The sequence below is a fragment of the Pteropus vampyrus genome, unplaced genomic scaffold (assembly GCF_000151845.1).
Source record: "Pteropus vampyrus isolate Shadow unplaced genomic scaffold, Pvam_2.0 Scaffold193, whole genome shotgun sequence".
Lineage (NCBI taxonomy): Eukaryota > Metazoa > Chordata > Mammalia > Chiroptera > Pteropodidae > Pteropus > Pteropus vampyrus.
In genome coordinates, this window is record NW_011888974.1 from 3,747,886 (window position 1) to 3,768,925 (window position 21,040).

Genomic DNA, 21,040 nt, shown 5'->3' on the forward strand with positions numbered 1-21,040 from the left:
ATTTAACATTTATTTTTATCAAAGCTGTATAGGCACATAAAGAGTACATAAATTCTATAGAGTTTTTAAAATGGCAGTTCTCTGAATAAGCCTCCTCACTCCCTTCCCACTCCCAAGAGGCAACTATTTTCAGCACCTTTAGCTATTTCTTTTGGCATTCACCTCATATTTCTCAGTCACATGTGTTTACCGCTGTTTCTTGAGTTTGTTGTTTTAGGTAGTGTCTATTTACTTCCTATTCTTGAAATTGAGGAATTAGATCTCTTATAACCACATTTTCTCTATCTTACTCAACTTCTTTGCATTTTATATTCTCCCTTTCATGAGAGGGAGTTCTTCACTTGGCTTCTGGGACGCAATTCTCTTTTGGTTCTTGTGCCTTCCTATTAGCTCTTTCTCAGTCTTTTTTATTGATTCCTCCTGTAACACTCATCGTTCAGTCCTAGCACTTCCTCTCTATCTACACTCACTTCTCAGATAATCTTACCCAGTCCCGTGGCATTAACTACCAGCGAAATACTGATTAGTCCCAAACATATGTACCCAGCCAACGCTCCCCTGTACTCCAGACTCATCTATCTTACTGCCTATCGCACCTCCATTTGTTTGTCTGGTAAGATCTCAAATTTAAGATGTGCAAAACAGAGCTCTTGATTTCTTCCCAAACCTGTTCCTCCCCTATTCCCTTTCTCAAGAATGACAATTCCATCTTTTCTTTCTCCTCTAAAAAGAGGTTTTTATTGCCTTTGGTCCACAGCCGCTATTTCACATTATCTCTTGGTTCCAGTGCTCCTGGGTAGGGCTGGTCCCCAGGAGGGCCTCTAGCTGGGGGTCCCTGTGCAGTACTTGGTGGGTGAGAGGGAACAAGTACGGAAAGGGGGAGGGTCTGGCTTTGCCTTAACCACTCAGAACTCCATTGTCTTGTCTGAGCCTCAGTTTCCCCACTGGGCCCCTGAGAGGTCCTGGGGAAATCCAGTTCCTCACAATGCCTAAAATATTTCAGGACTGTTGCCTGGTCATCTCTCAAGAGACCTACTTCCTTCACAGAACCCCTGCTGCTCCATCTCCACCCCAATCCTCTGAAAAAAAATTTTTGTTTCGTTAAAACTGCCTAAAACTCCTGAGTACAGAAATAACAAACTGATTGACAGAAAATAGGGAAGAGGGGCAGAAGCAATTGGAAGTCATTTGGGGCTGCCCAAGTCCCCCGCTGCCCAAGTTTCTTTTCTACTCCCCACTCCCACCTGCCCCCTGCTAACTCAGCCCAAAGCCTGCTGGGAAATTTGCTGCCTGGACTAGCCCTTCCAAGGCTCCCTACCTCACACACATCTGGATCTGGCCTTCACCTGTTCCCTACAGACCCTCAGCTGGAAACACTTGGACACATAGAAAAACAAGAGGAAAACACAGAAACCCCAAAAACCCATATGGGATGATGATGTGGGGAAATATCCAACACAGGAGCCTCAGTAGCTAGCCTTCTCATGGTAGTAAGAGGGTTATTCTGGGCTGCTCCTGGGCTTGGGCAGTCACTGGCAGCCCCCGGAGCCCCATCTGCTGCTGGGCCTTGCGGGCAGTACTTGGGGTCGTATATCTGCCTACCCAGGCCAAAGACCCGGCTGCTCAGTTTGGCACCCTGCATGTAGCCCATCTGCAGAGACATGGAGGAGCTGTCACACTTGTCAGTCCTCAGCTTAGTTTCATAGATGTTCTGCTGGGTCCTGGGAGGTGTCATGCCCACCTGGCTGGCACACTTGTTGGTGCCCATTTGCAGGCTGATGGTCGAGTGGTCCATGGGTGGCAGGATATGGTTCTTCGGGTCATACAGAGGCCTTCTCTTGCCGTACGCCATCATGCCAGACTGTCTGGCACACTTATTGGTGCCCATCTGGAGCCCGATGACATACTGGCCCGCCTTCACTGTGGCATCATCGAAGTTCCACTCTTGCCTCTCTGAGTACTTAATACCAATGTCCATGCCCCTCTACATCCCCTTTGTCTTGGCCTTCCCCACCAGGGCAGGAAAGACACCTGCATCTGTGTCATGTTCCCACTCTCAAACAGGTTGTCGACCTCAAACAGGTCTGTGGGGTTCCTGTCGTAGCTGACCATGGCCTTGATGAAATCGGAGAGGTTTTCTAGCTGGTGCCAGCTCTGCATGGAGCAGTTTATCTTGGGGACCAAGCCTGGCTACAGCTTATTCATGAGTGTGCACAGGGTAATCCCATCCTTCTGGAATTTGGGCCTGATAGACAGGCCCGTGAATCCCTCTATTCAGCTGTGGAGTTCTGCCTCCTTCTGAGGGTCGTATTTGGACAGGAGCCGGTTCATGACCTCAGCCAAAAGCCTCTACAAGGGCCCCTTATTGAACTGTGTGGAGTTCATGCCGGCGGCAGGATGGGACAGCACAGTTGGCCCTGTGGGCGCGCTCGTGGCAACTCCATCTTTCAAGAGTCTCAGGTCAAAGGCCTTAGAATTATCTTTGATTCTCCTCACTTTCTCACCCCAACATCTATTCATCTGCAAATCATGTATGCTCCATCTTCAGACTATAACCAGCATCTGACCACTTCTCATCTGCCATCGCTGACACCATAATCAAGCCACATCACCTCTCACTGGTGTCCCTGTTTTTGATCTTGCTTATCTGTATAGTCTTATTGCAGCATCCAACAGCCAGAAGGACACTTTTACAACGTAAATCATATCACTGCACTCCTCTGCAGGAAACCCTCACTGGCTGCCATTGCACTGAGTCAAAGTTCTTTCACTGGCTTTCAAAGCCACGCAGGACCTGCCTCACTGCTTGTTCTGATCTCAGCTCCTGCCACCTCAACTTCATCTGCTTTAGTTATGCTTGACTCACCTCATGGCCTTTGCCCTTGCTATTTCCTCTTGACTGGACATTTTGCTCTAGATCTCTCCTTCACTTCCTGTGCCTAGGCTGGATTTTTCTGCTGGATTCTCCACCAGCTTTGTGCCTTTGGAAGCTGGTCTTGGTGGACTCCATGCACAGATTCACTAGTCCCCTAGTTCTCATTCAGTGGCCAATGCGGGTCACCAGCAAGAGACAGAGGGAGAGAGGTCAGGGTATAGCCCTTTACTCTCTCCCTAATGGGTATTTTTCGAGTCGGGTTCTCCAAAGAAACAGAACCAATAGGATATATAGAGAGATATAGAAAGAGCTTTATTATGAGGGATCGGCCCATGTGATTCTGAAGGCTAAGAAGTCTCACGATCTGCTGTCTGTAAGAAGTGGGCCCAAGAAAACCAGTGGCAACCTGAAGGCCTGAGAATCAGGAACTCTGATGTCCGAGGGCAGAAGAAGATGGATATTCCAGCTCAAGTAATATACTTTTTGTTCTATTTGGGCCCACAGGGGATTGAATGCTGGCCGCCTCTAATCTCTTCCATAAACACCTTCACAGACACACTTAAAAATAATGTCTTACCAGCCATCTGGGCATCATTTAGACCAGTCAAGTTGACACATTAAACTTGCTCCTCCCTGGGGCCTACTACCTATTCCCCTCCTTGCTCCTGAGGCCAGAGGCGGGCCCCAGCTATCTCATCATCCCTGACTGGTTTCCCTACCTCATGCCCTACTCAAAACTCTTCTCAGTTACCCTGTTTGAGTGGCTACTTCCTGTCAAGACTCTGACTAGTGTCCCAGAGGCCTTCCTTGCTCCGTCTCAATAAAATTGTACCCCTAGCAACCTCTATCCTACCGATTCTGCTTCATTTTCTTCCTTTTCTCTTTTTACCACCGCTTGATACACAAACAGAATTAATGTTTCCTTTTTGGGCGGCAGGGGCGGGGGGAAGGTGGGAGGTCTTCTTCCCACACTCAAATATAAGTTCCAGTGCTGAGGGCATATTTTTAAACTGTTGTTTCCCCAGCGCCCAGATTGGCACTGACGCATGATAGGCATTCAATCAAAATTTGTTAAATGAATGAATGAAATAATTTTCCCTTGGAATTTCAAGGCATTCAACCACTGTCTTCCAGCTTCTTGTGTTGCCATTGAGACATCCAAAACCCTTCTGATTCCCAAGTCTCCATATGTAACCTGTTTCTTTCCTCCTTGGAAATTGGTTGGATCTTCTTTTACCCCCTGTCATTTCATGTTACAGTGCCCTGAGGTAGGTCTTATTTTTACCCATTTTGCTAGGCAATTTTGTTCTGGATAATTTCTAGAGTAATTGCATTGATGTTTTCTTTCCCACCGCCTCACTATTCTCTGTTTCTGGAACTCTCATAATTCAGAGGTTGGACCTCGTGGAACAATCCTCCTTTGTTCTTATTTTTTCTTATAGTTTCTACATTAATTGAATTGCATCTGTCACCATATAAGGTAATATTCACAGATTCTGGGGTTTATGATGTAGACTTATTTTGGGGAGGCCTCTATTCAACCTACTACAGTTTCCAAATTTTTGACCTTTTCTTCTACCTTCTGAGAGATTTCCACAGATTTTATCTGTCAGTCCTGTTATTGAGTTCTCCATCTTTGCTATTTAGCTCTAATTTCCAAGAGCTCCTTTATTGTTTGGAAAGCTCCTTTGTAAAGCATCCTTTTTTGTCACATGCACAGGTGACTTTCTGAGAATGATAGTTATTTGACAGTATTATTCTCCCTCCATTGTTTTGGTTTCTTTCAGGTTCTTTTTTTTTTTTTTTTTACCACTACCTCTTGCCACGTCCAGCACCCCCATATGTTTTGCTCTCTGCATTTCATGGGAGAAGCTTTCTTTAAATGTTTAGTTTAATCATTCATACTTTAAAATTCTACCCTTGGGCATCCCAGGCACAGTTGAGGAGAGGGTATAGTCCTCAGTGCTGGGGGATTTGGTGTGAGGCTGAGACCTCAATCTTCTTGCCTGTTGGCTCCCAGCATGCAGAAAGCCACACTGATTGGAAGCTATGTGTGGCATGAGAGAAAGTGCTTGTCAGCTAGTGGGCTGTAGAGTGGTCTGTTAGATTTCTAGATCTTTTTGGGGTCCATCAGATATATTTCCCAGAGAAGAATCTCCTGATTTTCTGTCATTGGTGGGGTCGGGGGACACCAGGCTGACTGCCTGAGTCTTGGGAGGTGTTGAGGTGTTTAAGGTCTTATCACTTCACCAGAGCTACAGTTTTAGGGACTGAACCCTCACCCCCAGTTACGCCCCAGGTACTTCCCCCTTCCTAGTATCTGGTTCATTCTTTCTGGAAAGCAAAACTCTAGTCTTTTGCCGGAGTGGAGGATGAAGGTATGGTTTGCCTGCTCCTTGAAATGGATTTTCAACTAGTCCTCTAGTTCTCAGACCCCCTTTTACTACCACTTTTAGGAGTACTTGGGGTTGCCATTCTTGAACCTTTAAGGGATTTTGCAGTGCAAATTGCTTTGCTTCTGGGTTTCTGCACTGCTGGCTTAGGATTTAGCTCCTCTGGTCTCCTAAGCCAGTTACATTAGTCTGTTTCCGGCTTCTCAAATTGTTTACCAGCTCACATATTTTTAAGATTTTTGTCTTAAAAAATTCCCTTTCCTGTTATTTTAGTCAATTTTGGGAGGCGGTGGAGGTAAACATGTGCATATAACCCACCACCATCTTGGTCAGAATTTATGCATTACTTTCACATGAAAATTAAAAAAATAAACGTTTAAAAAATAATATTGCACATCAATAATAAAAATAAAGAACATAGAGGGAAAAACCTTGTAAGACATTTAGATGAGCTTTGGAAGAACACTAACAAGGTTTGCTGAAGGATATAAAATAGGACTTGTTCCTGGGTGAAGAGGTTGTATATTACAGTGATTTCAGTTTCTGTCAATTGCTTTATAGATTAATGTGATTCTGATTTTAAAAAACCTCATGAGGAGTTACAGTCAAGATGGTGGAGTAGGTAAATGCTGTGCTTGCCTCCTCTTATGACCACATCAAAATTGTAACTAACCTACAGAACAACCATCATTGAGAATTGCCTGAAGACTAGCTGAACAGAACTGCTATAACTAAGGATAAACAGATGAATCCACATTGAGACTGGTAGGAGGGGTGGAGATGTGAAACAGGCATGCCCCACACCCACATGTGGTGATTGAGAATTGGGAGGGACATCTCAGCTGTAAGGGTCCCCCCACAAAAACGAGGGGTCCCAGCCCCACACTGGACTCCCCAGTCTGGGGTTCCAGTGCCAGGAAAAGAAGTTTCCACAACGTCTGGCTGTGAAAACCAGTGGAGATTGTGGCTGAGTGGGACGAAAGACGCTGGAGTCCCAGGTGCTCCTCTTAAAGGGCCTGCATAGGAACTTACTCAAGGACAGACTTATTCACTCTGAGATCCAGCTCTAGGACAGCAGAATGAAAGGTGCTTCACACATATAGGGAAGAACCGAATTGTCTGGCTTCAGGGCAAGGGTTGGAGGGGCAGCTTTCTCCACACAGAATTGCTGGCAGAAGCCATAGTTCCTTTGTTGAGCCTTCCCAGTACCCAATGTGCAGACTCAGGTGGGCGCCTTATCTAAGTTTCCATTAACTTGGCTAACAACATTCGCCCTGCCCTCATGATTCCCTAAGACCGTGCCCCACTCAACTTTGGGGCCTACCCAAGCTGCTTCCGGTTGCTTTTCCATACGTATGGCCTGTCTTGGCTCAAGCTTCGAACTTTCCTAAAATCTCTCATAGACTCACAACCCCTAACAAGCAGCATCTGGCCTCAGCATGCCCTGTACCTCTTGCTATGCAGCCCCAAGCCTGGCATTAGTGGCAGCCAGCCCCAAGCCTGGCATTAGTGGCAGCTTAGCCTCTCCCAGGCACCTCCCATCCCAGCGCAAGTGACGACCATCAGCAGATCATTTGTAGCTCACTGCCCCCCTGGGTGGGTCATAGGCAGCAGCTGAACCTGGCTTGCAACAGAGCCCCTTCCAGGAGGCCCCTGAACCAACACGCCTGATGGCTAGCTTCAGACCATACCAGAGTACCACCCAACCACCTCCACAAAAGACAAACACAAAGGGCAGACTGGGAAAACATTAGAGCCCTGCTAAAGCAAATCCTGCTCTGTAGGGTTATCCCCTGCACAACAGGTCCTTCACTATAGTCACTGGCCAGTCCTCACGCCAATCAGCCTGAGGATCAGTTGCTCCCACTGATGTGCAAACAGCAAACAAGGCTCAACTATAGCAGGAGGGCACACACAACTCACATAAGGGACACACCTTATGAAAAGTCAGGACCTATAACCGAAGACCTACTCTACCTAGCAAAGCTGTCATTTAGAATCGAAGGACAGATAAAGAGCTTCCTAGACAAGAAAAAGCTAAAGGAATCCATCACCACCAAACTATTATTACAAGAAATGCTAAAGAGACTTCTTTAAGAAGAAAAAGAAAAAGAATAAACTATATGAATAATAAAATGGCAATAACTGTATGTCTAACAACTACTTTAAATGTAAATAGATTAAATGCTCCAATCAAAAGACATAAGGTAGCTGAATGGATAAGAAAACAAACCCTTATATATGCTGCCTACAAGACTCACACAGATTGAAAGACACACAGACTGAAAGTAAAGGGATGGATAAAGATATTTCATGAAAAAAAAATTTAAAAAAAAGCTGGGTTAGCCATACTTATACAAGACAAAATAGACTTTAAAACAAAGGCTACAACAAGAGACAAAAAAGGACCCAGTAATCCTACTTCTGGGTATTTACACAAAGAAATCCAAAACACTACTTCAAAGGAATATATGCATCCATATGTTCATTGCAGCATTATTTACAATTGCTAAGATATGGAGGCAGCCTTAGTGTTTATCAGTGGATAAATGAATAAAGAAGTGGTACATATATACAATGGAATATTACTTAGCCATAATAAAGAATGAAATTTTGCTATGTGTAACAACATGGATGGATCTAGAGGGTATTATGTTGAGTGAGTAAGTCAGAGAAAAACTTATGTATGGAATCTATAGAACAGGATAAGCAAATAAAACAGGAAGAAGCTCATAGATGCAGAGAGAATTTTGATGGTTACTGGATTGGGTTGTGTGTGGGAGAATGGATAAAGAGGAGAGGGGATTAAATTGGTAGCTACAAAATAGTCACGGGGATATAGAGTATAGCATAGGGAATATAGTCAGTAGTATCGTAATAACTATGCATATTGTCAGATATTACTGGATTTATCGAAGCAATCACTTCATAAGTTATATAAATGTCTAATCGTTGTGTTGTACACCTGAAAGTAAGATAATATTGTATATTGGCTGTACTTGGAAAAAATAAAAATACAAAAATTTTTAAAAATCTTTGTGAGTGTTTTTCTCAAAACTTGGCTAACTTACTCTAACATTTATGTGAAAAAATAGGCAGGCAACAATAATAAAGTTATTAAAGAAGAAATAATGTGATTGAGATGGAAATAGCTTTATCAGCCACTGAAATATGATGTTTACAATAAATAAAAAATGTGGTATTGATATAAGAAAAGACAAGAGACATATATCTGATAAGGGGTTAATATCCAAAATATACAAAGAACTCATACAACTCGATATCAAAAGAAAAAAAAAAAACAATTTAAAACCAGGCCAAGGACATGAACATACATTTCTCCAAAGGAGATATACAAAAGGACAATAGGTACTAAAAAGATGCTCAATATCATTAGTCATTAGAGAAATGCAAATTAAAACCACAACAAGATATGTTTTGTTAATCATGATGGCATCTTCTCTCAATAAACACAAAATGCTATTTTATGAGCTATATGATAATAGTAACTATCACTTGAATAAATGTTTGTGTGTGTGTGTATATACACACATACATATATATAAAATCTCCTTACACCTGAATTGAAAATTAAAGACTTATTGAAAAGTGAAAAAAAAAAAAAAAAAACCCCGCAGTGAGATATCACCTCACATTGTTTGAATGGCTATCAACAAAAAGACAAGAAATAACTAATGCTTTAATGGATGTGGAGAAAAGGGAATCCTTGTGTACTGTTGGTGAGAGTGGAAACTGGTGTAGCCACTGTGGAAACCAGTATGAAGGATGCTCAAAAAGTTAAAAATAGAACTTCCATATGATCCAGCAATTCCACTTCTGGGAATATATCCAATGGAAATGAAAACACTAACTCGAAAAGGTAACTGCACCCCTATGTTCATAGCAGCATTATTTACAAGAGCCAAGACATGGAAACAACCTAAGTGTCCACTGATGGATGAATGGATAAAAAAGTTGTGAGATATATACGTATATGTATATGTATATATATATGTATATGTATGTGTATATACATATAAAATAAATGAAGAAATCCTACTATTTGCAACAACATAGATAGAACTTGAAGGCATTATGCCAAATGAAATAAGTCAGACAGAGAAAGACAAATACTGTATGATTTCACTTTAATGTGACATCTAAAAAAATAACCCCCAAAACAAACTCATCGAAAAAGAGAGATCAGACTTTTGGTTTTCAGAGATGGAAGGCTGGGGGACGGAAAATTGGAGGAAGATGGTCAAAAGGTACAAACTTCCAGTTATAAGAGAAATACTAGGGATGTAATGTATACATGATGACTATAGCTAACGCTGATGTGTGATATGTAGGAAAGTTGTTAAGAGAGTAGATCCTAAGAGTTCTCCTCACAAGGAGAAATTTTTTCTTTCTTTCTTCTTTTTAAAAATTATATGAGAAGATGTATATTAGCAGAACCTATTGTGGTCATCATTTCATAATATATGTAAATCAAATTATGCTATATGCCTTAAACTTGTACAATGATGTATGTCAATTATTTCACAATAAAACCGGAAAAAAAATAGTGGGTTAGCATTCTAAGAAGGACTATGTAAAGAACATTAAAAATATTTAACCCTGTCAAAAATAAACAAACAAAAAACTGGTGAAACAAAGAGATAAGAAATGAATACTATTCGACAAAATAACTTAAAAGACAGGCCTATGAATCAATGAAGGGAAAAAATATTCAATGAGTCAATAAATGGGATTGGGACAATTGATTAGTTTTTTGGTATAAAGATCAATTTAGTTCTTTACCTCATGCCATATGTCAAAATAAATTCTCACTACATTAAAGAGTTTTATTGTGAAAAGAAATTATACAAAAATTAGAAGAAATTAAAATATTTTAAACCCCAGTGGTATAGGGTATTTTGGGCTTAGTAAGGAAAGAGAAAAATTATAAGGATAATGCTCTTAAATTTGGCTACAAAAGAAAACATCTGAATATAAACATGGTGGTACTTGAATTAAAAACATTTATTATTACTTTCCTGTATTATTGTGTTTTTTAAAATCATGAGCATGAATATTCTATTAATTGTATTAATTGAAAAAGTTAATTTATTGATGAAAATACACTAAATGTGACAGAAATGAAAAAAGCAAGAATTAGGAAAAGAGGAAGAGGGTTCTAAATAAAACAAAATCTCTCAAAAGTGGCCATTTAAGGAGATGTGGAGGAGGTGCAGGAAATATATAAATCCAAGGCTGTCTTGCTTAATTCAGGTTGTGAGGCATTTTTTAATTGCTTTAAAATCAGCTCAGTGGTCAAGATGGAACATGGAGAGTGTCATCTCCAGCTGGGAGCAGTAATTTGTCATTGACATAGTGTAGACTTGCCAGTGCAAGTGATTATGAGAAGCAAATCAACTTATTTAATTGTTAGTTTTCTAAAAAAATTTAACAGACAATGCACCCCGTTGTTGCCTGTGCCTGGGAGAGAGCCCTTCCCCCATTCTTTTGGAGACAGAAGAACCCAGGGTCAAGTTCCTGCGCACACTGAGTAGTATAGGAAGATCTATTAATGCAACACATTCTATTATTAGGTTAAAAATAGGTCGAGACAAGAAGAAGAGCAAGTCAGGAGGTGAGGTTGATTGGCTCATGGTTAAGAGAGGAAGCTCTGGTGTTAAAAACTGGGTTCAAATTCTGCCTGCAGTATGAGTGATGACTTTGGGCCGGCACTTAGGTTCTGCGAGCCTCCATTTCCCCATCTGTGACAGGAAGATGATAGCAGTGCCTGCCGTTATTGCGGGGTCATGGTGCAGGTAAACCAGGGCGAGATATACCAAGGTTTCAGCCAGGACAAAGTGCACGGCGAGTGGGAGCTGCTGCATTGCTCCTGCAGAGGGGCCTCCAATGACCAGGACAGGGGAGCAAGATCAAAGTGGAGGAGGAGGACAGCATAGGGGCTCTGTGGGAGAGGAGGGAACTGGGTGGTCAGCAAGAGGCTAGGAGGGTAAAGAGGATGGAGACAGGAAGAGGGAGATAGGAAAAGAGAAGGAAAGGATGAGATGAGGGCAGGGAGCATTGAGGGCCATGTTCTGGGGAGCAGAGTGGGAAAGGGAAATGGGAAGATTGGGGTGATGACAGGTGATGGGATGTTACCAGGGGACTGGAGGCTCCTCAGGCTGTTGTTGGGCACCTACTGTGTGCTAGGTTCTGCTCATGGCTGTGGGGATACGTAGATATGGGAGTAGCTGGGGCTCCACACATGAACACATGATAAAGGGAAGGCAAGCTACATTCCAAAAACGTCAAGTCCACTTTGAGGATATGGAGCAAGGGCAGAGGGCAGGGCTGGAGCCTCAGCCTGGAGCAAGAATGGAGAGTAATTGGGGTGCTCAGAAGGTGCTGAGGCCTGGAGATGGGGATGGAGGCTGGGTCTGGAGGGGACAGTGACGAGGATGGGCAAGGAAAACAGCTCAGGTTTGGGGAAGATTAAGGCGAAAAGGGTAAAGCTAGCAGAGGCCTGGGGAGGAGTTGAGGGGGGCAGGGAGAGGAGTTTGAGAGAAGAGTCAGGAAGAGGGGGCCCTGGGCCAGGCCTGGGCGACGAGGGCACCAGTGGCCTTCAAAAACCTCAGGCGTTGCAACTGGACTCACCGCGAGTGATGGTGAGTTTGGTCCCGTTGATAGACTGCCACACTTCCCTTCTACGTTCCTGTGTTGTCAGCTGGACTCGGCAGAAGTACGTACACTCGTCCTCCCTCCGCAGCTTAGAGATCTGGAGGGAGCCATTCCTCCAGCCCCTTTTCCAGTTCAGGAAGATTCGGTTTTCAAAATCCTTATGGATGAAATGCATGCTCAAGTTGTAGATGAACTCCCCATGAAAATTTTTCCATCTCCAAAGTATGTTCACTTTGGGATCCCTGGCTAACTCCCAGGGATAACAGAAGGAGAAAGGGATGTGGATGGAGTCACCCTCAGAGGCTGAGAGGTGCTCTGGTTGGTTGACCTCATGTGGAAACTTTGAATTGCATTTTGCTGAGCTGTCTGGAGAGAAGGGAAAGAGAGGGAGAGATTTTGAAGCTACCTCGAGAGGCAAAGAAAATAACCCCAGACCAGCTGGCACCCTCGCCCATTGGTAAAAGTGTGACAGATGGTAGAACTGGCCCTCTGGCTGGGTGTCCCCCTTGCCAGGCTTGGGGTAGGAGGAGTGTGAGGGGTAGGATGACCCAGCACTGTGGGATCAGCCTTTTGCTTGTTGGGGGTGGGAGGCCTGGCCGGCTACCTCAGCAGACCCCCTTCTCCAGACACCTGTCTACAGCCCCTCCAGGGGGCTTCCTCATGGCCCTGGACAGAGCCAGGACAGTCCCAGCCACTCACCAGCCTGCAGAGATGCCGGCAGCAGCAGGGGCAGCAGTAGGAATAGACCCATCGCCTTGCTTTCCTCCCAGGGATGAGAAGACAAGCAGAGCCCTCAAGGCCAGTGGGGAGGCCCTGTGGAGATGCCGCCTCAGGGAAGTCTAGGCACAGTAGAGGGAGGGCCAGGCTCCCTCAGAGGACAGAGGGAGGATGGTAGCCTTCCCCAAACCAACCCGTCCCAGAGTCACCAGCACTTCCTTTATCAGTCTGGCTTCTTTTTATCTGAATTGCAAAATGGCCTCCCTTGTGGTCAGTGAGGTCACCAGCCTCTATCTTCACACTGAAGGGCATGGTCCTGACCTGGGTTGGCTGGGGCCTCTCCTCTCCCACCTCAACTTCCTGCCTCTGCCAATGCCCTCCTCATCTCCTTAGGAGTTAGTCTCCATTTTACTCTGTTTCTCATTCTCTTTCTCCTCTTCTCTGCTTCTCTGAGTGTCTCCCAGCCTCTGTTTCTTCTCTTTTCACAGGGAAAGGAGTGGTAGCAGGACAAGCTCAGGCTCTTTCAGGAGAAGAAAGGCAGCCATGAGTCTCTGCCCAGCTACAGCCCCTTAGAGAGAAGGAGGAGGGAGCCACTGTGGTCATTGCCCTCAGCCCCCAGCCTTAGCTCCAGGGACATCCAGTTTGCTCCCTCCCCTACAGTCCCCAGGCAGAACCAAGGCCCACCAGGCCTTTTCTGTTCCCTTGTGCAGTGTAATTCCCTCCTCTCCCTGAGGTTAAGAGGTGAGGTGGGCTCACACTCCCACCTCCCCAGGGAATGGGCCTTCTGGAGGCCACGCCTCAACTCACAGGATGCAAGACTGGACCCACAGGGCCTTCTGTCCTCTCCAGTCTACACACAAGGAGACCGAGGCTCAGAAAGGCCATGCTCCAAGTCCATGACTCTCAAGTGGCAAGTTTAGGACAGGAACTCTAGTCTTGTTGAGTCTACAGAGCCTTCTGCTGCTTCTGGATGCTTCTGCCTGGTTGCACCATGGAATCTGTGGGCCTCAGCTTCCAAGTGCAGAGCTCTAGGGGTGAGCCCCAGGAAGCTGTATTTCTACAATGCTCCCTAGGTGATTCCATCCACAGCTGTGAGATTTCTGGCTAATCCAGAGCCTTCCTGGGACAAAGCAGGTGAACATTCAAAGCAGGAATGAGTCACCCCACTGACAGTCCCTGGGACTGTCTAAAATGGAGGGCACAGCCAGCCTGTGACTGGTGGTGAATGGGGCTGAGAGATTGGTAGATGGAACATTTGGTGACTCACAGGCTTGGCTCCATAGGAGGCTTTGCCCATCCCCTTCCCAGGATGAGGTTGGCATCAGCTTACTTAGTAGACTGTGAGGTTGGGAGGACATGATTTCATCAGAGGAAGTGGCTTAGGTCTTCTGGAGGTGGAAGCAAGCTGACTGACTTCCTTTTTCCTTTTTCTCAGTTCCTTCTCTAATCCCAATAGTTTTCTTCCATACTTTTCCCACGGTCAGTTAGGTGGCCCCCACCCTCTCTCTGTGTCTGCTTTTCTTACCCTTTCTTCTGGGTCCTAGAAGAGAGGTTCCAAATTTTCACAGAACCCTCTTATCTGAGTCAGGCCCTAAACATCCATTGCCTCAATTTCAGACTTACAACTTCTGTGGTGAGCGTATTGTTATCTCCATTTTACCCATGGGGAAACTGAGGCACAGAGACTTGATGTAATGGAGTCCTCTGGGCTGTGAAAGATGCTTGGGAGAATTGGTGACAGCTGGATGGGTGGGCAGAAGAGAGGACAAGGGACCCACTTGGCTTCTCAGCAGGACCTCCAGAGGGTGGTCTAACAAGTCTGCGGGGTGACACCTGGATTCCATTCCTGCCTTGCCCAGTAGCTATGGGACCTGGCTGGACAGTCTCCTCTTTGCTGAACTGCCCGAGGAGGGGGTGGACCCCACCAGGGGGCACCTCTGCTCATTTTATTAGGTAGTACAGAACTTTCACAAAATTGGCTCTGGGTAACTTTAGCAGAGTTCTTCCTGTCCAGATGCCTTAGGCCCTGTTGCTCTCATATATGATCTTCCTAGATGCAAGCTGCACATTTCATGTCACATTCTGACTCCTGGACCCAGTTTGATCCCATGAGGCTAGAAATTGTGAGGCGTACTTTCTACTCAGAGATGTTGTGTGTTCTCCTGGTTTGTTCATCCTTTCTTTCCTCAGCAAGAATGAGAGGGCCTAGAAACCAGTCTCCAGCTGTGGCTCCACTCACAGAGGGGGCTTCTGGGAGGAGGAGGGCCTGGTCTGTGATGCAAAGATGGGAAAAGCCAGAATTCAGCCCTTTAGCCCAGCAGGTGGCTGGCCATGGGGGAGAGGTCAGACGCAGTGTTTTCAATAGCAAGACATAGTGAGGAATATAAACTGTGGACCACATTTCAAGAAACACTGCTTTAGATCTTTCCCAAATTCTCCCAAGTTTCCATTCTCCCTTCCTCATCGGCCATCCCATCACTGTTTCAGCCCCTTGCCCTTCTGTGGTATCTCACCCTCCTCCTGCTCCCCTGCCCACCCTCCTCCAGGATCAGGAATAAGGCAAAGACATCTGCTCTCGCTACCTCCATTCAATGTGCTAGAGGTGCTAGGCCATGCAATAGGGAAGAAAAAGAAATGAAATTGTTCTAATTGTATTTTCTTAGATTCTGTACTTATCTATTTGGCATCCATTTATCACAGGGCCAGTTGTACTAACTATATTTTCTTATTTTCTGTATGCTTGATGTTCTGGCATTTGTGGCCTCCTTGACTAGGGAGAGACTGCCTCTCTCAAGGCTAGCCAGCTCTTAGAGATAGCTAAGGGTCCTCCTGTAAGCATGTCTCTCATATACAAACTATCCAATCCTGAGCCCATACGCTAAACCACCTTCTTTATCTAACTCTTACATAACGAGCGTATTTCCTCTGCCTGAAATCAACCCTGGGCCAGGTACTGGACAACTAGAAATAACACCAATAGCCCAAAGCCCACTGGAATTAGTCGAACTAGCCAATCCTAAACTGTTTCCCTTATCCTGTCTTGCTTTTCCTGCAGAAAACAAAACAAAGGCTGTGGCCAATGCTTTCCCCTTGTTCTTGCTTCTGTCTCCTGACTGACACTTGTGCTTCTCCTGGTGGCCATGTGTGATGTGGCTTGACCCCTACTCTCAAAAATGTAAGTAATGAAAACCTTTCAATGGTGTTAGCCTTTCTGAGTCATCATTTAGTCACCTTTATAAATTAAAATCCTGTGAGGGCAATTGAGACAAAAGTCATCCAGATTAGAAAGAAAGAAGTAAAAACTGTTTTTATTCAGTGATGATTTGATTGTTTATTTAGAAGATCTAATGGCATCTCCAAAAACCACTACAACTATAAGTAAGTTAAGCAGGTTGCAAGATAAAACATTAATATACAAAAATTTTTGTATTTCTAAGTACTAACAACAAAGAATTGGAAATTGAAATGAAAACAATACCATTTATAATAGCATCAAAAATATGAAATACTTAAGAATAAATATGGCAGAAGATGTGCAATATCTGAACACTGAAAACAATACTGAGAAATTAAAGAAGACTAATAAATGGAAATTTTATACATGAGAGGACTCAATACTGTTAAGGTGTCAATTCTCCTTAAATTAATATGTAGGTTTAACATAATTTCAATCAAAATTCCAGCAGATTTTTTTTTGTAGAAATTGACAAGCCAATTCTAAAATTCTGATAGAAATTCAAAGTACGTAGAACAGCCCCCAAAACTTTAAAGAACAAAGTTGGTGGATTTACACTACCCAACATCAAGACTTATTGTAAAGTTACTGTGATGATAACATATTGGTATCAAGATAGACAAACAATGGAACAGAACAGAGTAGAAAAATAGACCCACACTTATATGGTGAATTAGTTTCCAACAGAGATGCAAAGGCAATTCAGTGGGGAAAGAATAGTCTTTTAAACAAATAGTACTGGAACAATCGAACATTTATATGTTTAAAAAATGAGATTAAGTCAACGTTTTGCACTATATAAAAAAATAAACTCAAAATCAATCATCGGTCTAAATGTAAGTCTTAAAATTTTATAACTCAGGAAAAGAACACAAGAGAAAACCTTTGTAATCTTGGGTTAAACAAAGTTTTCTTTGATTCAACACCAAAAGCATGATCTATAAGAGAAAATATTGATAAATAGTTCATCAAAACTAACAACTTCTGTTCTTCAAAAGATACTAACAAGGAAATGAAAAGACAAGCTGCAGACTGGGAGACAATATTTGCAAATTACATAACTGGCAAAGGACTTATATCCAGAATATACAAAGAACTCTCAAAATTTGATAAAGCAAAATCCCAATTTAAAATATGAGCTAAAGATTTGAATAGACATGGTGGCCAGGACATGGAAGGAACCAAAGTATCCTACAATAGATGATTGGATAAAGAAAATGTGGTACATACATACAATGGACTATTACTCAGCTATAAGAAGAGATGAAATACTACCATTTGCAACGACACGGGTGAATCTTGAGATAATCATGCTAAGCGAAATAAGCCAGACAGAAAAAGTTGAAAACCACATGACATCACTTATATATAGGATATAAATCTAAAAGCACAAACGAACAGGACAAACAAACAGAGACTCATGGACATGGACAGTAGACTAGTGCTTACCAGAGGGTAGTAGAGGAGGGGGAAAGTAGATGGGGTAAAAAGGGTCAAAAATGTGGTAACGGAAACAAATCTAACTATGGGTGGTGAATATACAATGCAATATGTATGACTTACCGTTGAATTGTACACTTGAAACTTACTGGATTTTGTTAATCAATGTCACCATAATAATTTTTAAAAAATATGAAAAAAAGATTTGAATAGATACTTTGTCAAAGGGAATATATAGGTAACTAATAAGCACAGGAGACGATGTGTAATGTCATTATTCATTAGGGAAATGCAAATAACAATCACAATGATATATCATTATACATCTATTAAATAGCTAAAGTTAAAAGACCAATCACATCACTCGTTGGCAAGGATGTGGAGCATCCTTGGAACTCTCATATACCACCAATGGGAATGTGAAACAGTACTACTACTTTGGCCATTTTTTAATTAGTTAAACATACGACCTAGTCACACTACTTAGAGTGTTGACTAGCAGCACCATCATCACCTAGGAACTTGTGAGAAATGTTAATTCTCAGGCCCTGTCTCGTCTGCTGAAGTAAGTTCAAGAACCACTGCTCTAGGGCAAGGAAACTGACTTTGATTTAGCAACCTGGGAGACAAAGGAATTTTATTCCCTTCTGACAGAGAGAGAAACAGAGGCTCAGAGAGGTCACCTCACTTATTCCAGTTTCCTCCTCTGGCCAGGTCTGGAGTTTGGATCACATTCAGGTCTGTCTGCCTTATGAGCTGGTGCTTACCCAAATGATAGCTCTCCAACCACCCACAATTTAACCTCCCTCCTTTCCCCTCTCCTCCCACAGCCCTTCCTAGAGAGGGTTGTTCATCAGTGCTTCCTTCAGCTGCCACTCATCAAGATCTGTGGAAACAAAGGCAGGAGGGATGTGAGCATGGGCCCTGAGGCGAGGCAGGCCTCTTGAGCCAGGGGAAGTTGACAAATCTCTGAAGGATGGGGAAGGAAGAGAAGTGAGGGGCAAGGTCTTAGTTCTGTTCTTCCTCATAAACTGTTTGTCGTGTCTCCACTGATATCGGCACTCTCTTAACTTCCTCCTGTTTTCCATCTGAGGGAGGGGGCCCAATGAGGGTTGTCCTGCAGCGAGCCCTCCAGGAATTAGAATCCAGCTGGGAAGCGAAGGCTCACCCTGTGAAACAAGAAGAGGGAGGCCCAGGCCCCAGAAAGTTAGTGCTGAAACAGCAGGAATGACATCTCCCATTTGCTGGCTGCTGGGTGCTTTGCCATTGCATTAAGGATGGTTTCTTATTTGCTGTATTCTTGATGCTCTGACATCTGGGGCCTTACTGACCAGAGAGAGACCCCTCCCAGGGCTACCCAATTCTTAGAGATCACAATCAGTTTGCCCAGGAGCACACTTTCGTATGTAAACCAACTAGTCCAGTGCCCACACTCAGAACTACATCCTCTATCTATCTGACTTTTGTGCTCCAGGAGATAGTATTCTTTTGCCCTATCACCCAGGGCCAGATACCAGACAACTAGGGACAGCCCCTAATCCCCAGAGACCACAGAAATTATTTAAACGAGCCAATCCTAAACTTGCTCATTCTGCCTTGCCTTGCCTTTCTCACAAAAACTACAATGAAGGCTGTTGCTCACATTTTCCCCTGGCTTCTTCTCCTCCTGACTGACCCTGGGGCCCCCCACGTGGCTCTGTGTGACATGCTGTGCCTCCTCTTTCTAAGGATCTGTGAGTATAAACTTCTTGCTTCATGACAGTCATTTCTCTGTCTGTGTGTCTTAACTCACCTAATTAAAACAAATCCAGGATATATTTTAACATAGCACTGAAATCTCCCAACCACCCCAGGAGGTGGGCAGCGTCTGTTATTGTCCTCCTTTTACACAAAAGGAAATTGAGGTCCCAAGTGAGATTATGAATCTCAAATGAGGTCACATTACCAGTAAATGTCTGCTGTGGTGTTAGGTCAAGATGCATTTCAGCTCCTGATCAATCTGACATATGCTGATTGAGCTTCTAGGAGATGAGAGCAGAGGGCTGAGAACCAGGAAGCAAAGGCTGACCCCTGACCTTGCTGACCTCCTGGGCTGGGAGGAAAAGATACTCACAGAGACTGGAACGGGAGCAGGGCTGCACTGGCAGACGTTCAACAAACAGCTCTCTGGAAAAGAAGCTCGATTTGTAGTACTTGCCAATTTCCATGGTGTAAAAACTCCTACAATATTGGTTTAACTACTGTATGGACTGAATGTTTGTGTCCTACCCTCTGGAAATTCGTATGTCGAAAGTGTGGCTTTATTTAGAAATGGAGATAATTATGGTTAAATGAAGTCATGGGAGGAGGCTGACCAATAAGATTAGTGTCCTCATAAGAAGTGACAGCAGAGTGTTGCTATCACTCTCTCTCCAGGTGAGGTGAGGCCTTGTGAACACACTGCAACATGGTAGCCACCTACAAGCCAAGGGAAGAGGCCTCAGAATGGAACCTACCCTTTTGACACCTTGATCTTGATCTTCCCATCTTCCAGAACTGTGAGAAATAAATTTCGGTTATTTAAGCCACCCAGTCTGTGGTATTTTGTTATTGCAGCTTGAGCTGACTTGTACAACTACAAGTGTGAATTCACTGAATGTGGAATTGGAAAGACATGTACAGTAGTTGTCATATAGTATTCCCACCATGCAGATACAACAGCATAAATAACCTCAAGCACATAAAATAAGTAGGAAGTGACAAGCTTCCTTCATTTTTTTTTTTTTTTTTACGCCTACAGTACTTGGTATTCCTAGGTGGTCTCCCATCTAAGTACTAACCAGGCCCAATCCTGCTTAGCTTCCGAGATCAGATGAGATCGGGCACGTTCAGGGTGGCATGGCTATAGCTTCCTTCATTTTTTATGTAATTTATTTGTAAGTTTATATTATTTTACTTTTTCTTGATTAATAATTTTTTATTGTGGCAAAATATACATAACATAAAATTTACTATTTTAACTATTTTTAAGTCTACAGTTCACTGGTATTAAGTACATTCATATTGTTGTGTTCATATTATTGAATTTTTAATAATAGCCACGTTTAACAATAGGCTCAAGACATTCTCCAAAATTTAATGATCAGTTCCAGCATACTCCTGTTCATGGGGTCCCTCAAGAGGTCTTCAGATAGCTTGGAAAATTTGGAAGAAAAAGGCATGAAATGATTTTTTTTATGTGCATTTCACAGAATTCAAATTTAAGGTGAATTATGATTGACACGTAAATCCTTTCTCTTTTTTCTTTCTTTAAAAAAAATGTTTTTAATAACTTTCACTCTGAAAGGCTGAGCATGTGCATGAATTGACAAATATCTCAACCAAGGTTCTGAACACAGGTTGCAGTTCATCTCGGCCCACAGAACTTCATGTCATTGCATGTCACTAGCTCAAGGTATTTATTTGTTTTTGGTTTAAAACAACAGAAATGTATTCTTTCACAGTTCTGGATGCCAAAAGTTCAAAAGCGAGGTATCAGCTGAACAGTGCTTCCCCTGAAGGGTCTAGGGGAGGGTCCTTCCTTGCCTCTTCCGGCTTCTGGTGGGTCCAACATCCCTGTTCCTTTGCTGGTAGGTGCATCACCCTATCTCCACCTCCCATGTCTACTGTGTTACGATTGGGCTTCACTGTGTTTCCAGTTCACAAAAGTGGATCAGTAGCTCTGGA

The 21,040-nt window shown here is 43.5% G+C and overlaps 1 protein-coding gene and 2 pseudogenes across 1 annotated transcript in view; all 3 read right to left on the reverse strand.

Moving 5' to 3' along the window:
• PILRA (paired immunoglobin like type 2 receptor alpha) overlaps positions 1–12,775 on the reverse strand; it is a 20,233-nt gene extending 7,458 nt beyond the window's left edge. Inside the window, exons 1-2 of the mRNA XM_011371656.2 lie at positions 12,643–12,775; positions 11,920–12,309 (exon numbers count right to left, since the gene is read on the reverse strand). Of these exons, the coding sequence (XP_011369958.1) occupies positions 11,920–12,309; positions 12,643–12,694 (442 nt within the window). The 5' untranslated portion in view covers positions 12,695–12,775. The remainder of the gene's footprint in view (positions 1–11,919; positions 12,310–12,642) is intronic.
• On the reverse strand, positions 1,467–2,385 carry LOC111746535 (annotated as a pseudogene).
• A 7,330-nt stretch (positions 12,776–20,105) lies between the features above and the next one.
• LOC111746552 lies at positions 20,106–20,224 on the reverse strand (annotated as a pseudogene).
• Between the last annotated feature and the right edge of the window lie 816 nt (positions 20,225–21,040).